This window comes from Zingiber officinale, chromosome 1A, assembly GCF_018446385.1.
Source record: "Zingiber officinale cultivar Zhangliang chromosome 1A, Zo_v1.1, whole genome shotgun sequence".
Taxonomy (NCBI): domain Eukaryota; kingdom Viridiplantae; phylum Streptophyta; class Magnoliopsida; order Zingiberales; family Zingiberaceae; genus Zingiber; species Zingiber officinale.
The window spans coordinates 57,427,259-57,443,437 of record NC_055987.1 but is presented as its reverse complement, the minus strand read 5'-3'; the positions used below and the strand labels follow the sequence as shown (position 1 = coordinate 57,443,437).

Below are 16,179 nucleotides of genomic sequence, written 5' to 3'. Positions count from 1 at the left end.
TAATTTAAATATTGCGGTCGGCCCCCTTGCCCAAGGCAAGGGTCGGCCACTTCTAGAGAATATGTGGCCGGCCATTGCTTGGTCACCAAGCAATGAACCGGCCCCTTCTTGGACACCAAGATAGGCTTTTCTTTGGATAGACTTGAGGCTTTATTGAGGCTACAACAGAAACCTAGAGGAGAAATTGGTTTTGGCCTTCCGATGAGCTTGAGTATCCCGTGCTCGCCCCGAACACACAACTCAAGTTCATCGATAATAACTCATTCCACTAGAGAGTTATTACCGCACTACCGCACCAATCCCAAATTACATTATGAGTTCCTTCTTATCATGAGTGTGTTAGTCTCCCTGTGTTTAAGATTACGAATGTCCACTAATTAAGTGAGTTACTGACAACTCATTTAATTAATATCTAGCTCCAAGAGTAGTACCACTCAACTTTATTGTCATGTTGGACTAGGTCCACCTGCAGGGTTTAACATGACAATCCTTATGAGCTCCTCTTGGGGACATTCTCAACCTAGATAACTAGGACACAGATTCCTTCTATAATCAACAACACATACTATAAGTAATATCATTTCCCAACTTATCGGGCATATTGATTTATCGAGCTAAACCTCACCCTTTGATAAGTCAAAGAAATAAATATTAAATATACATGCTTGTTATTATATTAGGATTAAGAGCACACACTTCCATAATAACTAAGGTCTAGTTCTTTTACTAAGTCAGTACAAAATGAACTTACCTAAATGATCCTACTCAATACACTTAAAGTGTATCAGTGTAATTTATTAGTCAAGATAAACTAATACTTAATTACACTACGTCTATTCTGATGGTTTGTTCCTTTCCATATTAGTTGTGAGCATCTGTTTATAATTTATAGAGAACCGACAACATGATCTTCTAAGTGTGACTCCACACTCCATGTTATCTACTATATAAATTAATTGAACAATTACATTTAACAAATAAATGTAAACATTTGACCAATGTGATTCTTTATTTCAAAATAAATGTGTACAAAAGCTAAACTTTTAAGTATACACTCCAACAAATGAATCCTCTCTCGCTGTGAATTAGTCTTCTCATCCTTGCCCTAACTGCCACTCGACGGTTCTAACTCCTATTTCTCCTTTGTCTCCACCGCTTCCTTCTCCCCTCCTTCTCCCGACGGTCGAGCAGTGTCGATCTTCCTCTCTCTTCCCTTCTCTCCCGAGCTGCGTCGCCCGATCCTTTAATTTCTCCTCCTCCGCCGAATGTATTCTCCTCTTCATCTAACGGCGCTACCCTAACTTTGTTGGGGCCAACCGTCACTGGAAGGGAGGTCCTCACCGCGCCGGCACTGATCGCCATCCTCGGTTGCCCTAGTTTGTGTTCACCGCCGCTCCTCCTCAACCCTAGCGCCGGCTGCTACCACTTTGCCCTAGCCGACGCCACCACCGCCGTCTCCCTCTATTAACTCTTTGGCAAAGAGGACCGAGCCACCATCAAGCCTCACTGCCGCACCTCTGCACAGTGTCAACGCCGCTGCCCTAGTGCCCTCTGCCCTTGATCAATCCACGGTGAGGTTCAGTTTTGGTTGGGAATTATGTAGATTCAAGGATCTTGATGAATTATTTTCCTTTGTGATGATCTATTGTTCTTGATTAGAAGAAACATAGGATTGCTGTGGGTTTCCTTGTGATTCGGGCAGTGTGGAGGGTTTCCAGCAACAATTAACCTTTGCTGGCAGCAACAAACCTTGTGTGGATCAACAATCATGGCTATGAATTGAGGTAAGGTTTAGGGTTTTGATCTTCGTGGTAGATGATTGCTAGTTGTGTTAGCAATAATTGTTAATTTAGGTTTAGAATTAGTCTAATGGTGTAATTAGGGTTAATGAAGCTAACCCTAGATGATCGGTGGATTAGGAATTTGTTTTAGCTATTTGTTTATAATTAACTTAGCTAAAATGTACAATTTACTACAGGACTTTGACGCGAGACGAGTATCTCGACGTCGGAATTGGACTGGATTGGATCTTTTCTTTTGGAGGCGGGTACTTTGACTTTATGTTATTTGATATGCATAGTAATGTTTTTAACAAATAACAATGATTGTGTTTCTTATTTGCTTCGGTTGATCATAAGCCGATTTGTTGCATGCTTGTTTGTTTATTTGTTATGCACATCCTGTTAGTATTTACCTGATTATACATGCTTATAGAGGTAGTGACATAATCATGTTATTTATTATGTTCAGGACCTAGGGTTTTTGATACCTTATCTAATCTGTGTGCCTTTGATTTGGTTCATTGTCCTATGTTACATATTTTTATATTTATTTATGGATATTGCTATGTTGTTCAGGATATTGCCATGTTTAGTGTCATACATCATCTCGCATGATTGCATGTTGTGTGATAGTCTACTCCATTATTGTCGAGCATATCGCCAGTTACATGTATCTGTACACACCACCACTCATGAGTTAGTGGTATATCAGACAGGTGTGTGGTAGTTCTGCAGTTTGGCTCCGTTGGTCTGTTGACTCAGCGTGGTAGCCGGCAGACAGTTCTGCTCTGTTTGGCTCCGATGGTTTAGTGTAGTAGCGTGGTAGCCGGCAGGCGGTTGGACTTTGTTTGACTCCGTTGGTCCGCTCATGGGTAGTGTGACACAGCGTGGTAGCCGGCAGAGATTTCTTCCCGTCATCGTATACCGGGAGATGAGAGCATTGAGCTCCCCCATTTATGATTTGGGGTAGGAGGATATGTGTACTCCGACAGCATCTCGTCCATTCGGTCACTCATCAGGAGCAGTGATGGCAGAGTGCACGGTTGGCTATATATATATATATATATTTTGAAACCAACATATATACCTAGAGAGTTCAAAATTACATGAACTAGCTAGTTCTATGTATTTGTCTTATTCTCTTGATTATATAATTGCCCTCAAATATCAATTTGACTCAATATATCAAGAGCAGTAATTTTTTTAACATGAATGTGATCTAATTTTTCCAAATTAGAATTAAAAAAATCATTGCACTCAATATATTAAGCCAAAATGATATATGAGCGTATTTATATGATCAAGAGAATAAGATGAGCATATAGAAATTTGTTTCATATTATTTTTAGATCTCTAGATCCATAGTTAGAATTTTAAACTCATATATTTTTATTTTTTCCCAATCTAGGATAAATCCATGGATTCATCCTAGATTTGGCAACGAATCCATGAATTCATCCCAAAATTTGGGGCAAATCCATGTATTCATTTTCATTGTCAAATCTAAAATGAATCCAGGATTCATCCCACATTGGAAAAAAATAAAAATAAAGATAAATGAGTCTAAAACTCTAAATATGCATATAGAGATCTCAGAATGACATGAAACAAGTCCTATATATTCATCTTGTTCTCCTGACTATATAAATGTCTTCATACATCATTTTGACCTAATATATTTTTTTCATAGCTAAGTGAATTAGATGTAGTTTAATACTAAAAAGAGTTATGTGTGTGTGTGTAAACCAGCAGATGCACCTATAGAGCTTGAATTACATGAAACTAATTTTATGTTATTTGGCTTATTTTCTTAATTATGTAATTGCCCTTAAATACCAATTGGATCCAAGATATTGAGCAGTGAATTTTTTTAACATAAATGTACCCAATTAAAAAATCACTACACTTGTCAAAATGATGTATAAAAGTATTTATATAATTAAATTAAGAAAATAAGATGAATACATAGGAACCTGTTTCATATCATTCAAAGATATCTAGATCAATATTTAGGATTTCAGAATCATTTATTTTTATTATTTATTTTTTTTTTCAATCTGTGATGAATCCTAGATTCGTCATAGATTTGACAACGAATTCATTCATTGCCAAATCTGAGACAAATATATTGATTCATCACTAAATCACTAAATCTGAGATGAATTTATGATTCATTGCATATTAGAAAAAATAAGTGCTACCATCAACACAAACTTAATAAAATATTTAAATATTTGTTTTTTTTTAATTTTTAAATTTTTTTTTTATTTTTTTGAATTTTACGACAAATCTAAATTTCGTCCTAAATTTAGGTGATCAACGAATTTATATTCATCACCTAAAAGGCCTTATCCCATCTCGTTCCCTAATTCTTTTCATCATCTCTTCTCTTCGATCACCCATCCCTGGTGACGATGATGGTGGCATAGCAGACGGCGACGAAGAACGTAAGCACCTTATCATATTTCTTTTATTCTCCTCAACGGTGGCCAGATGCGACTGGCCTTGGCTGTTCCTTGCTAGCTACCGTGGCCGCGGTTGGCCCTCTTCTGGGGCTAACTATGGTCGGTGCCTGCTGGCCACCTGCTGGGGGCCAACTGTGGTTGCCGCTTACTGGGGTTGTTGCCGAGACCGGCACCTACTAGCCGCTATCAGTGCCTATTGGGGTCTGCTAGCCATGGCTGCTACCTGTTAGGGCTTGCTGGCTGCAGGTTGCCTTGGTTGGCCGCAACTGCCCATTGGTCGCCTTGGTTGGCCATCGGCGGATTGCCTTGGCTGGCCATGGCCGGTAGCTGACCTTCGCTGGCCAGGGAAAGATGCAACCGCCCTTTGTTGGCAACCGCCGACCACAGCCGACCTTTGCTGTAGACAATAGCATCCTTCCATTCAATACTACTACCATAAGTGTCTAAAGCTTTCTAATTTAGAAGAAAATCAGTACAATGAAGCAAATTATAAGATTAAGAAGGCCAGAGCTTATATTGTATATGACAATCTGCTAGTAGTCTAACAAAGACAAACTCTTGAGATTTTAGGCATATCATTCAAACAAAACCTAGTTTCATTTCACTCTAATATGTAACTAAAATGAGCAAGATGATATCATACAAAACATAGTTCCCAGATAAACAAAAACCAACAATCTTGTATCAGTTTCCAATTTAGTGTTCTCATAGTGTTCTTAGAGACATTCCATACATAAAATTTAAATGTGCATTGAACAAATTATACAAATAGTATTTCTATTGTTGACTAGTTTGACTAGTATCTCCTTGACCTCTACCTTTTCCCATTTTTTCCTCCTTTTTTGCTAATAATAAAGAATGAAAATGATCAGCATAAAATTAAATTAATCAATTTGATAGTTAAACATTACAAATCACATATATTATTTCATTGAGATCAGATCTTTACATTTGATAGGATAGCACTCGGAAAAAGGAAATTAATTTGATAAATTCTATTACAGATCAGGCTATTCCTCCTCAATCCGGTCGCGATAAATTTTTTAAAGGCTCAACAAACCATCTTTGCCGCAACCACATCAATTATAACATTAAATATCCCATGCAATTTGAGTCTGGTTGAGACAAACATTCAAACGGGTAAAATTTGAGTTTACTATCTTTTCCTACTTCACTTGCCACTATAACTAACAGAAGGTTGATCTTTTCTAGTCAAACACCATTCAAGTTTCTTCAAAACAAATGGATTTTATTCCAGTTCCTTTTTGGTTTTTATGCTCAAGATCTTGGATTAAATGCACATGTAGATAAAGAGATTTATCTTTACCCAGAGTCTATATAGTCTCATTTGAACACGACTATTTATGCATGTCTATATTTAATGTGTTTGGAGAGACACTCGACTTTCTTGACCTTTGTTAGGTATACCTACACCCTTTATTTTAATAATGATAGCATTAGCGAAAAATCTCATGTTACTGATTTTATTTGTTATATTTTTTCTTCATTTGTATGTGAACTAAGTACATATGGACTATTAGTGTAATATCTAGTTTTTTATGTAATGTAGTTTTTATTAATGTTGTAATAAATTAAAAACAGAGCCGTCGAGATTTAAATAATGAGTTTATTACTAGATTGAATCAATTTTTGAATTTTGCATATTGTAATGTTGAGTATATTGATGGCAATAAGGTAAGGTGTTCATGTTAGAAAGTGTGAAAAAGTTTCAGAACATTTTTTGTAAATTTGGTTTTACCATGAATTATTATAATTGGGCATGTCATAGTGAACCATTCATATTTGATGAGGATTAATTATAGATGAAATATACAAGTATCAGTTAGTGGGGATCAGAGTTATTATGAACAATTAAATCCATATTAGATGATGATAATTGATGCAACGTGTTAGAATTTCATTCCTGAAATGCATGGTGCATGTTCTAGTTTTCCTCCAATAGTTGAACAAATGTATACTTCTTATACATCACCGTTGAAGGAGATAGAAGTAACATCTTGATGAAACATATTGCCAATTTCGGGAAGTATTGAGTGTTACTTTTTCTCATTTAGATGGGTAGCCTAAACAGGTTTTTCTGGAGTCCAGTTTTCATCCCCGTAAACTCTCCATACGAGCTTCGAAAAATTCTTGAAAAATTTCTAAAAAATCTCAGAAAATTCTCTTATTATTATTATTCACCCTTTTTGGTATTTTACAAATATATTGAGAATAATGATTTTTTTGGACATGAATTAAATTTTTCAAATACATTTATATTCAAAAAATCACTACTCTCACTATATTGAGTTAAATTGATATTTGAGGCCATGAATATAATTAGAAGAGGTAACCAAATGAATAGGAACTAGTTTCATATCTATTCGAGGTCATTTGGTCCATTAGTAATTTTTCCCAAAATCGGTTGATGAACTAAATGACTTCAGATTGACATGAAATTGACTCCTATATATTCATCTACTTTTCCTAATTATATCTATGTCTGAAAATATCAATTTAGCATAATATATTGAGAATAGTGATTTTTTGAATATAGATATGTTTAAAAAAATTTTAAACATCGAAATTTTGAGCAAAACAGTCACTGATTTGGTTTTTTTTTTTTTATTTTTATTTTTTTTTTATTTTTATCAAAGTTGATTTTAGGTAAAATAAGTTGATAGACCAAATGACCTCGAATTAATATGAAACTAGCTCTTATGTATTTGACTAGTTCTTCTGATTATATCTATGCTCTCAAACATCAATTTAATCTAATATATTAAGAGCAGTGATTTTTTGAACATGAATCTGTTTGAAAAATTCTATTCATGTTTAAAAAATTACTGATTTCAATATATTAGATCAAATTGATATTTGAGGGCATAAATATAATCAGAAGAAGTAGTCAAATATAAAAAACTAGTTTCTTGTCAATCTGAGGTCATTTGACCGATCAATCGATTTTAATTTTGCTCAAAATCGATTGATGTGTCAAATAACCTCAGATTGACATGAAATCAGTTCCTATATACTTATCTACCTCTCCTGATTATATCCATGCATTCAAGTGTTAATTTGACTTAATATATTGAGAGCAATAATTTTTTAATCATGAATATATTTGAAAATTTTAATTCGTGTTTAAAAAATCATTGCTTTAATATATTAGGTTAAATTGATGTTTGAGAGCATGGATATTGTTGGATTGAAAATAATTTAGATATCTCTACAATGGACCTAAGTTCTCATGGTTTTACTCTTGAGCTCTATCCAAAAAACCTCATTCCAATAGAGATCTTTTTTCTTATAAACTCATGATCTTTTCCATGTACTTTTAATATGGGACTATGTTTGTAATTTTGCAACCCCAACAATCCCCCTGTTAAATAGAGGACCACAGGATCCCTTTTAAGTATCGGGTCACTATTGACCTGCTCAGGGCCTTCTCTCGAGTATCGGGTCATTCTTGACCTGCTTAGGGCATCCCTTCAAGTATCAAGTCACTAACCTACTCAGGGTCTCCCCTACTTCATTTAAGGGTTCACTCACATGGTTCAATCTTGGATCATGGATCTGACCCATACTTCTTCCAGCGGTTAGTCTGGTAAAGAACGACGTTACTCTATCATATGTGATAGAAGAACACATATGCACTAGTTTCATGTCAATCCGAGTTATTTGGTCTATCAGCCCATTTTGAACAAAATCGGTTGATGGGTCAAATGACCTCAGATTGACATGAAACTAGTTATTATGTATTCGTCGACTTCTTCTGATTATATTATGCCCTCAAATACCAATTTTACTAATATATTGAGATCAATGATTTGTTGAACATAAATTAAAATTTTCAAATATTTTTGTGTTTAAAAAATTATTAGTCTCAATATATTAGGTAAAATTAACACTAGATGTTATGGATATAATCAGGAGAAGTGGATTAATACATAAGAATTAGTTTCATGTCAATCCGAAGTCATTTGGTCCATCAGCTACTTTTAGACAAAATTGGTTAATAGACAAAATGACCTCAGATTGATATGAAACTAGTTTTTATGTGTTCATAAACTTTTTCTGATTATATCCATACCCTCAAATACTAATTTGACCCAATATATTGAGACCAATAATTTTTTTGAACATGAATTTAATTTTTCAAATATGTTCATGATCAAGAAATCACTGCTCGTAATATATTGAGTCAAATTGACGTTTGAAGACATGGATATAATCAGGAGAGGTAGTCGAACATATACAAACTAGTTTTATATCAACTCGAGATCGTTTGGTCTATTAACCGATTTTATTTAAAATCGACTTTGATAAAAAATAAATAAATTAGCCAACTGTTTTGCTTAAAATTTTGACGTTTTGACAAAGAGCAAAATTGATTCAACTGATAAAAAAAGCAGTCGACTGATAGAGATAAAAATAAAAATAAGTATGTGATTTGTTAATTTTGAAATTACCCTATGCGATTTGATAATTTTAAAACTTACCTAGGTGGCTTGTTAAAAATATGTTATAATTATTGAGTAATTAACCAATTAATTGGTTCATGACCTTTATAATGCTAGTATTATCGGTTGGTAACCGGTATCGACCGATAGTCAGTGGAAAATTTTTATGAGATCGGATCGATTATTTCAAGATATACGGTGAAAAAAAAATATACAAATGGCACACATTGGCAATTAAAAGCAAAATTACTTGATTAATTAATTAAACCAATTAATGAGTCTGTTCCCTTGCTATAAATACATCCCTATCTTATAGGGCAAAACGGATTCAACCTAATTCTCAAAATTTAGTCTTTGAAAGGAAGAAATTAAAGAATGTTAAAACTCAAAATTTAAAATGTTCCTATTTTAAAATATAAATAGGATAAGATCTAGCTATATCGTCATATCAAACTCCACTGATTCATGTGATGCATCGACTCAATCTTTGAGCTACTAACTAGTCCCCAAGTTCGTTAGTTCAACACAGATAATTTAGGGAACCCCTGGCAGTTAAGTTATACCATCCGGCTTCCAATTTGGGTTCCATGCTTTGTCTTTGTCATGATTTCCAGGTAAAAATTTAATTCATACTATTTCGCTATGTCAGAATTACGTCCGTGTGTCGACTCCGGGCTGAGAACTATTGCTTCCGTGAAGCCTGTGGAATGTCGTCGCGAGTTACGGGGAAGCAAAGTCCCCCTACTTTCGCTACTTGGAAAGCAGTCGCAAGCCACTTTGGCATCTTCCTTCTCCCAATCTCCCGTCTCAGACAAAGCAGCTCAAGTCCACAATTCTCTCGTTGTCTGGCCGTATGACTTTGGCATCCACATTTACGCATCTCAATCAATGCTCCAACTTCTCTAGGTAAGAATTTATAACAATTGAGTTACATTATGCAGTGACCACCAATGGGCCGGGTAGCCCTGTGCATGTGCATCGACGACGAATCCTACAAAATTTAACTTGAGATATATAGTTTTCTTGATACATTCACATCGCATAATAAGATTCTTTCTTTCTGTTCTGCGATTTAGTCTCACTCTTTAATTGAATCTGGAACTGTCCCATTAATGGGAGGGGTGCCTTGGTTCACGCACCCTATCGTGTTCATTTATTCACGACTCCATTTATAAATACTTCCTCAGCTCATCGCCATCGTCCTCGCCCTCGTCCTCCCGGGAATCCAAAGGCTTCTCCTCCTCCATGGGAGGTGTAACTAGCAAGTGCTTCGTCTCCTCCAACAAGGAACTCAGAGCTACAATTCTGCTACTCGAAGAAGAGATAGAAAAGTCGAAGAGCGTCAGGCAGCAAGAGGCCTGGGATTATGGCCGGCGCACGGCGGAGTTCGCTGCCAAGGAGGAGGAATGGGTGAGAGAGAGGAGGAGTCTCGCGGAGGAGGCTCTAGAGCAGGAAGCCGCGCAAAGGACGAGGCGTTTGAAGAAGTGCGAGAGTGAGGGAGGAGATGACGAGGAGTGGTGGTGCCTCGTGGAGTCCATGAAGGAGGAGCAAAGGCAGCGGGAGGGGGCAGTGGAGAGGTGGAAGAAGCTCTACCTCACTATAAAGACTGAGCTTGACGACCTTATACAAAGAACCAGCGAAGGTCAGATAACCACCCAACTCCCGTAGCATTCCAAAATATTACAAAAATAATAAAATAAAGTTCATCTACTAAATCCTTCTTGGCTTGCTAGAAATTAATACGACACTTCGGCCATCCGATTTTTCCTACTTCTAATGAATGAATCTGTTCTTGTTGGCCAAGATGCATCTTAATTTAAACATCAGCTTTTGTATTGCTTTTGCAGGGGAGAGATTTAGCAGCGGAAGTGAAGAAAGAATGGTAGAGCAGCTTCAGAAAGAGTTGAGGGAGAGCGAGAAAGAAATAGAATCTTTGAGATCTCGCGTTGCGGTCATGCAGAAGGATGCGATTAGGAAGGACACGGAAATTGATATTTTGAGACAGAGCTTGAGAATATTAAGCGTTAGGAATTCAAAAAGGAGCCTAATCAGAGAGTTTTTGAGGGAAGAATTGGTTGATATGTAAATTAATTATATGACACAGACATCCAACAAAAGATCTATTGAAATAAAGTCTACTTATCTTTCTATGAATACCACTTTCCCCTCCTTCGTTGATGAATTGCTTCTTTACTTAGTTTGGCATTCATTCATTGGAGATAACAATGGTTTTACCCAAAGTCATTAAATTCGGATCCAGCCTGATTGGCTCGTCCAACCAAAAAGTATCAGATTTGGGTCCCAATCTAGATTGTTGGTAGCTTTTAGTACCTAAATTCATAAGGTTCCAAGTCATCCACCATACTTTGCTTTGAGTACTTGAATCCAAACAATAACAACCAAGTTTGTATCCTATTAAGTGAAATCGTTGATATAAATCCTCCTATGACATGGAGTGTGATTCCCTACTATATCCTCATTGATATTTTATTAGTCCAGGGCAAGCATAAAATTATAAATAAAATATTGAAATTCAATTAGTGACTTATATGTTATGCAAAGAGAGCACAATTCCTAAAAATCATAACTCATACTAAAGAGCTCAGGGAGTGATCAAGGAGTTGAGTGACGAGTCGAGCTGCTTGGGATAAAACTAAGTTAGGGTGCTTAGAAAATTAGGTTGAGTCAAGGAGCTAGGAAACAACCAAGTTAGGAGTGCCCAAGAGACTAAGTAGAGTTGGAGTACTTGGTGGTCGAGTTGTTGGAAAACTTTGGGAAGCTAAGCCAATTGGTCGGTGATCCTGTTTGAGAAGCTGACCGCGACGGAGATCCGGAAGAAAGAAACCCACCGTGCTGATGAAGAACAATGCGGATAGAACCTCGATCCGAGAAACCCAAAGCGGATCGGGAGAAAACCAGAATCACCGAAGGAAATCTGATAAGTAGGAGGGAATCCCAGTCCGAGGGGGAGAAAGTGGGACTCCCAAGCTTCCAAGGCCCCCTGCACACAAGAGACCAGCCAACACTATCGTCAGTGACCCAAGACCGGGGTGGGAATCCCTGGCTAGGCCCTCCGACGCTCAAGTTAGTGATCTCTCTTGATGTGAAGGAAGAAGAAAGAAGATGAACAGTAGCCAGGAAATTAGGGTAGTGAAAGTACACGATGTTGTGAACTCACCTAGCCAACGGAGAGAATTCCACCTTTTATACCACTTCATATAACCTCCGTAATCATGAAGTGGACCCCGGTTTGTTAGAATTCGTTATGAGATGATGTCAGGTGCGTAATTACAGAAGATAATTTTTAAGGAATCTTTTTTGTATCCCAGATGTACCTTCTTTGTCGTTTAGCACCTGCAAGATAACCTGAAAGCATATTTCCCGCCGAAAAATATATAACACCTGTCATGAATTATTTTATATAACACCTGTCATGAATTATTTTATTTGACACCTCCTTGTTATGTTACAAGATAACAATAAGCTGCCTTTTATTCAACATGTTTCTAAGGCATTGATTGAATGATCTTTGTTAGCTATCTACTTGAAAGAACATTCCCGACCGATATTAATCTATCCTTATCCTAAGGGTATGTCACGACCGATGTTGACCTACCTTTATCTTGAAGACATGTCCTGGCCGATATTATTCTACCTTCATCCGGAAGGTATGTCACGACCGATGTTGACCTATCTTTATCTTGAAGACATGTCCTGGCCGATATTATTCTACCTTCATCCGGAAGGTATGTCTCGACCTATATTGGCCTACCTTTACCTTGACGGCACGTCCTGGCCGATATTATCCTACCTTTATTCGGAAAGTATTCCCTGACCAATATTAGCCTATCTTTGTTCTGAAGATATGTACCGGCCGATATTGGCCTGTCCTCCTTCGGCAAGGTATATCCCGATCGATATTAGCCTATCTTTGTTCTGAAGGCATGTCCCGGCCGATATTGGCTTATTTTCATCCATAAGGTATGTCCTGATCGATCTTTATTGGAAGGTATTCCCGACCAATTATCTTTGTTCGAAGATATGCTTACGATATTGGCTGTCCTCCTTCGACAGGTACGACCGATATTAGCCTATCTTTGTTACGAAGGCATGTCGCGCCGATTGGCTTATTTTCATCCATAAGGTATGTCCGATCGTTAGTCTATCTTTGTTCTAAAGGTATGTATGCCGCCGATATTAGCCTTCTCCTTTGATTCTTTCTTAACGACCGCCTTCTACTACTAGTTAGAGGTATGTAAATTCTGATTATCTTTATGGCTTGGAAAAGCGATCTAATTTAAATTTTAGTTGCTATCGATAACTATTCTTGGTTCCATGTGTCTGAGGTATAATCTAAAGGATACGGTGTATCCTACATTCCTTGGACTAGAACGATCTGCTAAGTTTCTTGGTCACGGAACTTCCTAATCGATCCGTGTCGGATCGATTGCTCTATTGGATCGATCCATGGATCCGGACCGTCTTGTGATCGGTGATAACGGACCGATCGTGATCGATCCAGGCTCACGATCGATCCGGATGATCGATCGGCATTCACTCGCGGGACTATATTTGGATCGATGCGATCAATCCAACATAAGTCAATCGATCCAATGATCGATCAAAACCCTTCTATTCGCGAGGAAGCTTGGATCGATGGCCGATCGATCGAGAGCTCGCGACAAAATGTGTCCGGATCAATCGGTGATCGATTCAAGCTTAATGGAATCAGCTCAATCGATCCATGGATCGATTGAGGACCGATCGATCCATGGATCGATCGAGTTTCCCCGATCGATCCTGGATTTCAACACTCTGGCATGCCAAAACCTCACACAACAAATTCTAAAATCAATTAGAATGCATTCTAACAAATATTAACCAGCATTCTAACATAATTACTAACAAACTAATAAATCTCCCATGGTTTAAACATTCTAAGGTCTGAAAATGCATGAAAGAAGAAATACTAAGAATCCAACTATTTAAGCTTGCTAAAACCCCTGAGGACGTTTTATTCCAATTCCTGCCACACACACCATCTCTGCATTGAACTCCAGCTACCTCTGCTAGTCCATTTTCCCTTTACCTTTATCTGCAGTATAAGGAAAGTAGAATCTGTAAGCTAAAAAGCTTAGTAAGAAACCATCTACCTCACAAAAACATGCATACGATGCAGATATGATTTTTAAAGCATGCTATTTAAAATATACTGACTAGGCTAAACATGGCATGGCATGTGAGCATACAAGCATAGCAATCAAGAACTGAACATAAGCTATCATACATAATATTTGAGCATGAAAAGAAATGAAAATGAAAACAAATCATGGACCAACTAAAGCGATCATTTGTACTAAACTAATTGAGCTCTTGAAACTAATGAACTCACATAAGCGATTGTGAATTTGAAAAGCTATACATATAATAAGTGAAAATACTAAACATCTGCGATGGGCCCAGACAATTCATACTTGTTGCACATCCCTATCCAAACCCGGATTGTAAGTTAGAATCTAGTAGGGTTTACTAGGTTAGCTAAACCTAGGGACGACTATGGAGTCCACGATGGATATCTAATGATCGGTGCCCTTCTAAAGTAAAATCTAAGCTATATACTTATTTTGCTGATTCTAGGTTATCTCGAACCTAGAACTAGGTTGTTTGAACCTAGAGGCATGTGAGGAGCCCCCATTGGACCGTAGTCCTCATAAGTTGAAATAAATTAATTTGTTGTTTTAAATGCTTCAGTGCATTTAATAAGTTATTTAAACTATCTATTACTGAGCTAGACATTTAATCGAGCCCCTAGGATGCTCTAACTCTTCTCCCTATTAGGAGACCACCTCTAGGCACCCGAGCCGTCTAACCTCCCTATCCGAAGAGGGAAGACGTGTCAACCATCTAGAGGTGCTCATCTAAATCCCTAATCTGCAAGAGAGTTAAATACACCCTAGATATCGATAAAATCCGCATACATCCTAACTAAAGCATAAAAACTCAAACGGAAGCTATTATACTGCAGGTGAGGGGTTTCTTACCTTGTATGCTAGATTTCTTACAAATCTAATCACTGGGAATTCCGGAGCGACTTCTCGACGACTCGTTCGCGTCCACGTGCTCTACTCGCGGAGGAACCTCCGAGATGTCACCGGAAGGCACTCCTATGGCCCTAGGGATGAAACCCTAGGCTTGCTTGGGTGTTGGCGAAGAGAAGAGAGGTGTTCGGCGTGAGGTTTTGGAGAAAGAAAGTGGCGTGAGGTTTTGTGAGGAGAGGGCTGCCGAACCAAATTAAACCAAACCCAACTTAAGTTCTTAATTTATATTAAGTGGATTATTGAACCCCACTCTAATATAAATATAATTGGTTCCTCTTTCTTTCAGCACGGCCCTGCTGGGTTCACTGGTTACTAGAGGTCCCGGGTTCGATTCCCGCTTAAACCATTTTGCTTATCTAATTACTTTTGTTACTTCCGCTACTCGAAAAATTCGGAAAAATATCTAAAAATTTCAGAAAAATCATAAAATAATTCTAATGCAATTTGAGAATTTTCAGGCTTTACCATACCTTATAAAAAGTTCATCCTCGAACTTAGAACAATTACGGTACTACGTCTCATGCTTCCTCATGTTCCCAAGTTGCCTCTCTGTTGTGTGACTTTGCCAAATGACTTTTATTATGGTACTTCCTTGTTCAAGAATGTCTTAAGCGCTCGGTCTATTATCTGAATAGGGTATTGTCATCATTGAGATTTTCGCGGACTTGTACCGTTGAGGCTCAATCACGTGGCATCCGGATATGCTTCTTCAAGATAGAGACGTGAAATACATTGTGGACGGTGACATTTCTGAGGTAGCTCTAGCTCATATGCTACCTTGCCCACTCTTCTAGTGATAAGGTATGGTCCCGATATCTGGGACTTAGCTGCATTACTCCCTTCATGGGAGCTACTCGAGGAACACTGAATCCCCAATTGAAAACTCTAAGGGTCTGCAGTGTATCAGCATAGCTCTTGCTTGTGTTTCATCTCTATCCTCTGGCGGATCGCTATATAGCTTGTGGTATACGCTACTAGATGCATCTGGCTCTAGTTCTTTGTTCACCACTCTCATACCAGTTTGGAGATCTACACCTCCGTCCATAGAGAGCCTCATAAGGTGCCATCCCTAGCTCCTGATAGATTGTTGTAAATTCGCTAAGCTCGGATATTTGCACCAACTTCAAGTCTAGGGCACACGCGCTCGGGCATATCTTGTACACGGTTACTCGCTCAGTCGACCATCCATGCGGATGGAATCTTGTCTGAACTTTAACCGTGCCCAATCTTGTGTACACACTCCCGAAGTGTGATGTAAATCTACTGTCTCTGTCTGAAATAATCGTGGGACTCCATGAAGTCTGACGATCTCCTGGAGATACAACCGAGCTAGCTTCTCCATGGAGTAGGATATCTTGATAGCTAAAAAGTG

The 16,179-nt window shown here is 37.8% G+C and overlaps 1 protein-coding gene across 4 annotated transcripts; it reads left to right on the top strand.

The window, feature by feature from the left end:
* The first annotated feature begins 4,114 nt into the window (after window positions 1-4,114).
* Window positions 4,115-10,863, top strand: LOC122025147. 4 transcript variants are annotated; one of them, XM_042583929.1, is made up of 5 exons: window positions 4,115-4,228; window positions 5,251-5,386; window positions 9,359-9,615; window positions 9,897-10,351; window positions 10,557-10,863. In XM_042583929.1, the coding sequence occupies exons 3-5, from the start codon at window positions 9,563-9,565 to the stop codon at window positions 10,793-10,795; spliced, it is 747 nt and encodes a 248-aa protein (XP_042439863.1). In that variant the 5' UTR covers window positions 4,115-4,228; window positions 5,251-5,386; window positions 9,359-9,562; the 3' UTR covers window positions 10,796-10,863. The 4 variants fall into 4 exon arrangements, with proteins under 4 accessions (XP_042439863.1, XP_042439849.1, XP_042439873.1 ...); XM_042583915.1 differs by lacking the exon at window positions 5,251-5,386 and having other exon boundaries at window positions 4,118-4,228; XM_042583923.1 differs by having other exon boundaries at window positions 4,126-5,386.
* Window positions 10,864-16,179: the final 5,316 nt, after the last annotated feature.

Bases quoted from the DNA above. Each gene is read 5' to 3' on its own strand.
- LOC122025147 (XM_042583929.1), top strand. From the start codon at position 9,563: ATGACTTTGGCATCCACATTTACGCATCTCAATCAATGCTCCAACTTC. The intron at 9,616-9,896 runs GTAAGAATTTAT...ATACTTCCTCAG, and splicing joins CAATGCTCCAACTTCTCTAG to CTCATCGCCATCGTCCTCGC. The intron at 10,352-10,556 runs GTCAGATAACCA...TTGCTTTTGCAG, and splicing joins TATACAAAGAACCAGCGAAG to GGGAGAGATTTAGCAGCGGA.